At 43.3% G+C, this 8,768-nt stretch overlaps 1 protein-coding gene across 1 annotated transcript in view; it reads right to left on the reverse strand.

The window, feature by feature from the left end:
* Nucleotides 1-4,290, reverse strand: part of LOC101644546 (protein HP-25 homolog 1-like) — an 8,326-nt gene extending 4,036 nt beyond the window's left edge. Inside the window, exon 1 of the mRNA XM_045291970.1 lies at nt 4,184-4,290. Within this exon, the coding sequence (XP_045147905.1) occupies nt 4,184-4,226 (43 nt within the window). The 5' untranslated portion in view covers nt 4,227-4,290. The remainder of the gene's footprint in view (nt 1-4,183) is intronic.
* Nucleotides 4,291-8,768: the final 4,478 nt, after the last annotated feature.

Consider the following 8,768-nt stretch of genomic DNA (forward strand, 5'->3'; position numbering starts at 1 on the left):
GTGCGTGTGTGTGTGTGCATGTGTGTATGTGCGTGTGTGTGTGTGTGTGTGTGTGTGTGTGTGTGTGTGTGTGTGTGTGTGTGTGTGTGTGTGTGTAAACTGATCTAAGTTTCTGAGTCCGGTGACACTCCTCCAAAGCCAAAGGCATGTCATGTCAGGCTGGTTGGAAAGTCAGAGCAGGTGGCCTGAGATCTCAGCTTGGTTACCACCTTGGCCACATCCACCCTGAACTCGGGTGCCCGCCTCATCTGTAACATTGTGTGGTGAGCACCTACCAACTGATGTCATTGCTTGAAGGCTTAAAGAAAATAATATGCTTAAATTCCCTGCTAGGAGGGCTAGACAATATTTTATGTTTCTTTCTTTTTAAAAAAAATCACTTTGTTGGGAGCCCTTACAGATATTATAACAATCCATAATTCAGTTAGATCAAGCATTGTACAATTACAGCCACCATCATTTTCAAAACATTTCTTTCTTCTTGAATTCTTTGATATCAGCTCTCCTTTAACCCCTTCCTCCCCCACCCTACCCCCCAGGAACTCTTATTCTTATATTATAAATGATAATAATAATCATTTATTTGGGTCACTTCTTACAGCATCCACTCGATCAGTCCCCCTACAATTCCCCTCCAGTGGAGTTATACAGGCATCTTTGCTATCGGACCCCTTCTCCCACCTCCCCCCATGTCTCTTCCCATACCCCTAGGGGATCATTTTATATTTCTTTAAAAATCATGTATTTCTAATTGCATTCTTTTTTGCGACCTCCCAGGGAATATGTTATCTTGATTTTAAAACCAGGGGAGAATGTTACTTCCAAGAGTGTTGACTCTCTAGCACAGGAAACACAAGGGCGTGACTCAAAGAGTCTTCAAAGGACGATGAGCCTCTCCTGGGGTTTTCCAGCTCATTCTGAAGCCTCACATTTACCAGTCTCCTCTGTGAATAGGCCGGGGCTTAGCCTTGTGCTCAACACTGTCAGGAAGGAGGAACTATGTGAAGGGTCGTACCTCCACCAGGATTTTTTGTTTCTCAGGATTGAAGGAGGGCTGAAACCCACATTTCCAGATTCTTGGGTGGCTTGGTCAACAATCTCACAGTCCCTGACTGCCCCCTCCAGACTGCCCCCAGTACATGTGGTTAGGGTCAGCCCCTGAACTCACGGAGCCCCCATGCGCAGTGGAGCAAAGCACTGCCTGCTCCTGGTGTATGATTTGCTGTGGATGAGATGATGGTGACCCGGAGGGTTTTCATTGGTTGGTTTGTAGAAGTCGATGGTCATGCGTTTCTTCGTAGTCTGTCTTAGTCTACAAGCTCTGCTCAGACTTGTTCAGCGTCAGAGCAGCACACAGCTTCCAGGGAGAGATGGGTGGTGGCTGCACAGGTGGTAGCCTGGCTGGGAGTTAGTGGAACCTGGGTCTCCCACGGGAGGGTTTGATCCCAGAACCACTACGGAGCAGCCCTTGAAGTTCTGTTGATGATTGTCTTCGTTCCTGCACTATTCCTGCCTTTTCAGCCTGGTGTTTGCAACACTGGGGCAGATGATTTAATATATCCATTTCCCTAACTAAAAGGCCTAACGATTCGAGTTCACCCAGAGCCAGCTCCAGAAAGAAAGGCCCGGTGATCTGATTTTAAAAGTCGGCCATGGAAAACTCCATGGGACACAGTGTCATTCTGATTTACGTGGGGTCGCCGTGAGTCAGAATCGATTCCACAGCAGCTGGTCGGGTGTTTTTTCCACCTCAGCACCTACCCACACACATGCCCACAAGAGATGGAAACACACCAGCAAAGCCACATAGCGAATTTAATTAATACAAGGCTCTCCGCTGGCCACAGGGGGAATATGTACTTCATCTGCTGAGTTCATGGCTGTCTTCGTCTCACAAGATCCTGTCGCGGCAACCACTGAACGATAGCGGTCAAGCTTTCCTTTATGATCAGAACATTCCTCAGGATTTCGTGTGTCTCCTTCCCTGTCCACCAAAGAGAAGAGCAGCGAAGTGGTTTTCCTTTTGACTAAAGTTCGGAATGCCCAAAGAAGAGGTGTGCCTGAGCCCCACAGAACATATAAATGCACATGTGACCATGCTGTCCTATATGACTGATGACGAGGGAATCTGGATATACATGTTTAACTCTTTATGTTGACAGCTTGTTTTTTTCCTAGTCTTCTTTTGAGCCTATTTTGAAGAATTGTTTGTTTTTAATCCATACTCTTATTCTCATCCAGTTAGGATATTATGTCAACTCATGAAAGCCCCCTACAAAATAAAGCAGAATTAGGGGAAGACAGAAAGACATGGAAGACAGTGTGTGGGGGGGGTGGGGGGGTTGGCAGTGGGAGTGGGGGTGAGGAAAAGCAAACAATTGCTTTGGTTTTTAAATATGGGTTAGGAATTTCAACCATCAACAGTTAATGGTGAATAGATTAAAGTTGTAAAGGATTTCATTTGATTTGCATCTACCCGCATGGAAACAGGGGTAAAAGCCAATATAAACAGCATAGTCCATTGGGCAAATCTGCTGCACAGGATCTCTGTAAACTGTTAAAAAGCAACGATGTCACTCTGAGGACTAAGTTATGCCTGACCCAGACCATGGTCTTTTCCATTGCTTTCTCTGCACGTGGAAGCCGGGCAATGGATGAGGAAGACTGGGGGTGCATGGATGCATTCCATTGTACTGTTGGAGAAGAATATGGAACCGTGCTTCTAGAAAAACAAACCAAACTGTCTTGGAGGAAGTACAATCAGAATGCTCCTTCGAAGCAAGGATGTCAAGACTCAATCTTATAGTCTCTGGACATGCTCTCAGCAGCAACCACGGCCTGCAGAAGGCTGTCAAGCTGGGACAGCAGAAGGTTCAGTGACAAAGCAGACGGCCGTCCAGTGACCGCAGCCATGGGACTGACGCAATGGCTGCAACAAGGGGCTTACATAGAAGCATGGCAAGGATGACAAAAGATCGGGTAATGTTTCGTTCTGTTGCATGCAGCGTGGCCGTGAGCCATCGTGGACGTGGTGGCATCAAACAGCTCTCAAGAAGAACAGGGGTGGGCAAACTTTTGAAAGAGAAGAGCCAATCCTGTCCCTCCTAACAATTTAATAATAATTTGAGAGTCATATATTAAAAACAACACAACAGATTAAGATGACCATAAATACATATAGCCATCATAAAAGAATAACATCATAAAAGAATAACATTATTTCAATTTCACTTCAGAGACACATGTAAGTACTGAAAGCCACAACAGCTCAGGAGCCGAAGCTGGCCAGTCTCTGATCAAGAATGGAATTATAGATTCCCATCAGTTGGCTACTAAGAAAGGTACGGGTAATTGGAAATATAATGAGTAAGGACACCAAGAAGGGACTAGGATAGAGAGATTGCCAAGACACAGGAAACAGAACAAAGGAAACAGTGAACACACGGCAATGAGCGGCAAAAGGAGATGAAATCAAGACAGAGAGCGGCCAAAGCGGAGAGTCCAAGAAAAGGTAAAGAGACTAAGATATTTTAATACGTAGAGCACTGGCTTATGCATCTAGTTAACTTAGATGATGAGTATTACAGTTTCTATCTTCAATGCTCAGTTAAAAATCAAAGGCAGTGCATTTTGTTATTGCCTGTCTTTTCCTTTATTTAGACCCTAATGACCCTGGTTGATTGGGATTATTTGGAATTCATTCCATTTGGAAAGCAAGGGTCTTGGCCCCAAGTTGGCTGCCACGTTTACCATTCCCTTCTATTTGCATTATCTAATTGACAGGATTAAAAATGTCGTTCTTCACACCCAGGATGGTGGAACACTGCCTTTCAGGATTGTTCCAATAAAAATAAAAATATCTCACTCCAACTCACTACCATCGAGTCGATTCTGAGTCCTAGCGACCCTATAGGACAGGGTGGAACTGCCCCTCTGGGTTTCTGATACCAACTCTCTACAGCAATCGAAAGGCTCAGCTCTCTCCCAGAGTGGCTGGTGGGTTCAAACTGCTGACCTTGTGGTGAGCAGGCCAATGCATAACCACCATGCCACCAGGGCTCTTTAAAAAAAAAGGGGTGGTGGTGGAGGGAATTATGTACAGGAAAAAGAAAGAAGCTTTAAAAAGTGTTCTAACTAACCTAATGGATTTTTCATTCTGATAGACAGTCATGAGAATACGTACCAGCAATGGCCATGGAGAGAGTCCTTCCTGTGTCCCGGGGCATGGAGGGTCTTTGGATGGTCACCTTACTTGTGTTAGTCCTGTCTTATCAGCTTGGTTTTTGAAACACTGGCATAGAGAGTTTACTAAATTGATTTCTCTCAATATTTAATTTTCTGGCATCCTAAGGCTGAAGTCAAGGTTAGTTTTTAACCAGAGTAGTTAAACATTCAGTGTGTTTGGGAATTTCAAACACAACAAAAATCCTTATTTCCATTCACATCTGGCAGCAACCTCTCATGGAGAATGGTCAAACCTGATTGAGTCTCTTTAGCTGCTGAACTTTGTCCCCTCCCTCTTGGTCATTTCATGAGCATTACCCCGGCACCATGGGTGATTCATCCCAGGCGAGTTGGAATATGCCACACTCCCTATCATCTATTGGATGTTTCACATATAATGTACACACATCGTTGATGTGCACACGCATGTAGCGTGCGTACGAAACTAAGGCAAGAAGAGGTCCTGCAATTTGAAAACAAACAAACAAACAAACCCAAACATAATGCATGTACTATTTGCATGGAAATGTGGTAAATTCATAATTTTGCAGATTTGAAAATTGACACTGAGGGGCAGGAAGTGACGTAGTTGATCCAGTCAGTGATGGTGCTGTTGTTATTCGGTGCATCCAGTCAGTTCCAACCCCTAGCAAGCTATTGCACAATCGGACGGCACATCGCCAGGTCCTGTGCCACCCTTACAAATGTCCCTGTGTTTGAGCCCATTGTTACAGCCACAGTGTCAACCCCTCTCGTTGAGTACCTTCCTCTTTTTTGCTGCCCTGCTACCTTACCAAGCATGAAGTCCTTCTCCAGAGACAGGTCTCTCCTGACATGTTCAAAGTATTTAGGACAATGTCTCACTGTCCTTGTCTCTAAGGAGCACTTGGGCAGCACCTCTTCCAGACAGATGGGTTTATCCTTTGAGCCATCTATGGTACTTTTAAGAATCTTCTCCAGCACCACAATCCAAATGTCGTCTTCCTTATTCAATGCCCAACTTTCACATGCATATGAAGCAAGGGAGAATACCATGATGTGGTATTAGTGGCTATTAGTCCTCAAAGTAACATCCTTGCTCCTCAATATTCTAAAGAGGTCTTATGCAGCTGATTTACCCAAAGATCTTTTGATCTCTTGACTGCTGCTTCCCTGAGTATTGATTGTGGATCCAAGAAAGACAAAGTTCTTGACAACTTCAACCTTTTCTCCATGTATCATGATGATACCAGTTGTGAGGACTGGGGTCTTCTTCACACGAGTGGTAACCCGCACTGTTGTTGATGGCGCACCAGAGAGTGCCGCCAGTCCTTCTCACTTTCAGCAAGTACAATGGTGTCATCTGCCAATCTCAGGCTGTTCATGAGCCCTCCTCCAATCCTGATGCTGCATCCTCCAATCCTGATGCTGCATCCTCCAATCCTGATGCTGCATCCTCCAATCCTGATGCTGCATCCTCCTTCTTATAATCCAGCTTCTCTGATGATTTGGTCCGCATACAGATTGAATCAGTACAGCAAGACGATGCAACTCTGACACACTCCTTTCCCGATTTGAAGCCATGCAGCAGCCCCTCATTCTGCTTGCACAGAGAGAGAGGACAACACGCGTGTTCATTCCAATTCAAAACCCTTCGGCTTCTCTCCAGTACTGTTCATATGTTCTAGAACCTTCTCACTCTTCTCTAGCCATCCTTGAACGGACACCTTTGCTTGTGCTGGCCAGTCTCTGCGCTTGCCAAAGTGAGCCTCAGTTAATGAAAACGGAATTAATTAAGAAGGATACTTTGGGAATGGCTGTGTGAAGAGTTGCCAAGGTCTCTTCTCCAAAGGCAACAAGGAAACTGGACACCACAGCCAAAACAAGCACTTAAATACTTTGGAAGATGTCCAAAGTGCACAACAATTTGAGAAGCATTATTCAAGAAATGCTATTAAATCCAAAAAGAACAGTGGAAATCTGGTGAGTTCACCTGGGACCTCCACATCAATTTTCTCAACTCTGTGGTGCAGAAGGAATCACCGGGAGGCACAAATGGTTAAGTGTTGGGCTACAGACAGAAGAACTGGCAGTTCAAAGCCACCCTGAGGGAGCCAGGAAGAAAGTGCAATAAATGGCATGGCAGGTGGCAGCCATGTCTGACCTCCTTGGGCTTCTTATTACCACAAGGCAGAGGTCAGATAGGCCTCCAGCCTCCATCCTTCTTTACTCTGCTCTAATATCAACCATTTCTCCCAGGACACCCGACTTCTATCCTTGATTCCTTGTTATGGGAGCAAAGAGCTCATAGACAAATGCTCACGATTGAGGGGTGGTGGTGGGGTAGGTACATAATTTGATGTCAACTTGAAGATACATAAAAGTGTAGGGGTGGAAGTTAGCCTGTCAATCAAGTCACAGCCGGATGGTATTATTGCAAATGCAGTTAGGTTAAAATGGTGTTCAAATTTAACCTCACCGCATTTGCAATAATCCGCTTTCCAATGAACTTTCAATGATAGCAAGGCGATTCGCATCTCTGGTCTGTGGTCCGAGGAGATTCACTGAAGGTTTAATTCATGAATATTTACCCTCCCATGCCCCCTTTATTTTGTAACCTGAAACAGCATTAAAATGGGTCAAAAGGGAGATCAAGTGATAAGATATTACAGTTTAAACTAACAACACCTGCCAATGGACACTGAGTAAGAAAGACACTGTTGAGGAAGGAAATTATTCGTGTTGCGGCCGGTCTTTCAGGCGGCAGTGCATGGATATTGTTGGCTCGTATAGATTAAAAATTAAGGCGACTGGAGACTATTTCCATGAACAGTGAAGGTCGGGGCTAGGAAAGCCTTTCATAACACTCATTCACACAGGCAGAACCAGGCCTGCCTCACTAATACATGTCATAAGTGAGCAAAGAGAGCATTACAATAGCAAATATGTGGCAGTCCTGGGTCACCATCCCATTGGGCATTGTCAGAGCAGGAGATCAGAAGCAAAGTCCAAAGACCACCAGTTCTGTAACCTTGAGATAGCAGTCATCTGCATTTTCTCAGACTAAAGAGTTTCAGCCTTAAGTTCAAGGGCTACAGGTGAGAAAAATAATATGTCTTATTTGGAATCATATTAATGACACAGATATGTAAAATTAAAGTCCCAGAAAGAAAATGAGGGGGGAAAATAAAACCCCTTAAAGACATAATTTTGAGCATTTCAATATATAGATTCAAGAAGTCCAGCAAACTTCAAGCAGAAGTTCAAAAGAAGAATACAGAAGCAAAGCACCTCATAGTCAAACAAATGAAACCAAGACAAAGATGAAGTCATGATCAATGCCCAAACATAGATCTTAGCTTTAGAGGGCTACAATAAGAATATTCAAAAGAAACCACAGAAACTAGAAAATAACAAAATATCTTCAAAATGCTAATAGGCTCCGAATAAAAAAGTATCAACTCAGAAGTATATGCTCAGAAAATGTACTTCATAAGTGAAAGAAAAATAAAGATGCTTTCAGGTGAAAAAATTGTCCCCAAATTTGTACAAGCCCGCGTGAGCTACAAAATAATAATCAATGGAATTCTGCTAACCTGGAAACGTGATAGAAGATATGCATAAACAATTGTTGGGAAGATCTACAAAGACAGCAAGTGGATTAATAACTACTTGGGGGCATGGACCAGAAAAAGATGGGGCTTTCTACTCCTGTAAAGAGTTGTATGCAGTCTTGGGCACTCACCGGGGCATTGCTATCGAGTCCTATAGGGTCACCACGAGTCAACATCGACTCAGTAGCAGTGAGGTTTGAGCAGGGCATGGAGAGGTGGGTGTGGGGGAAATGGGGGTCAGCAGCAATGGATATAAGAAGGAAGAAAATGTTCCATAGCTGATTAAGGTGAAGATTGCATAACCCACCTTAATGTGAATGCACTATAGATTGTATGCTATGTTAATTAGATCTCAATAAAAATACTTTTAAAAACAGCTGGAAAATGAAGAGAATCAGAAAGTTTAGCTCTCTGAATAAAAGTAAATGAGTACTGACCATTTGAATTTGCAATAACAGCCAAGTCTTGTAAGATACATATTATCTGCGAGGAAAATTTATGAAACAAGCACACAGATGGTATCTAATGACTAAACAGAATTCACTTGCAGGAGGGTTCTGGCAAGGCAAAACTATGAAGTGGCAAAGTACTAAGTTAAAAGTAGGTCACATAAATAAAAATGCATGTTTTAATCTCTAGGGTGATAACCACAAATAAAGTAATTAAGACTGACAGCTAATAAATAAAAAGCACAGAATTACAGCAAATACTTTATTAATCAAAAGTCAAAGAAGATAGTAGAGAACAAATGGGTTACATAAAAATCAAATAGCAGGATAAAGATAAGTCATTGTATTACTAGTTATCTTCAAATAAAATCAACGTATCAAAGTGTCATGCTTCACTTTAAATCTTCGAGTACATAATACTTACAAGAGATCACTTTTAACATAAGACCCTCAACTCACTCACTCACTCACTGCCATTCCGTCAGTGCTGACTCACAGCGAC

Source organism: Echinops telfairi, unplaced genomic scaffold (assembly GCF_000313985.2).
Source record: "Echinops telfairi isolate 266 unplaced genomic scaffold, ASM31398v2 ScPeMD7_2;HRSCAF=8, whole genome shotgun sequence".
Lineage (NCBI taxonomy): Eukaryota > Metazoa > Chordata > Mammalia > Afrosoricida > Tenrecidae > Echinops > Echinops telfairi.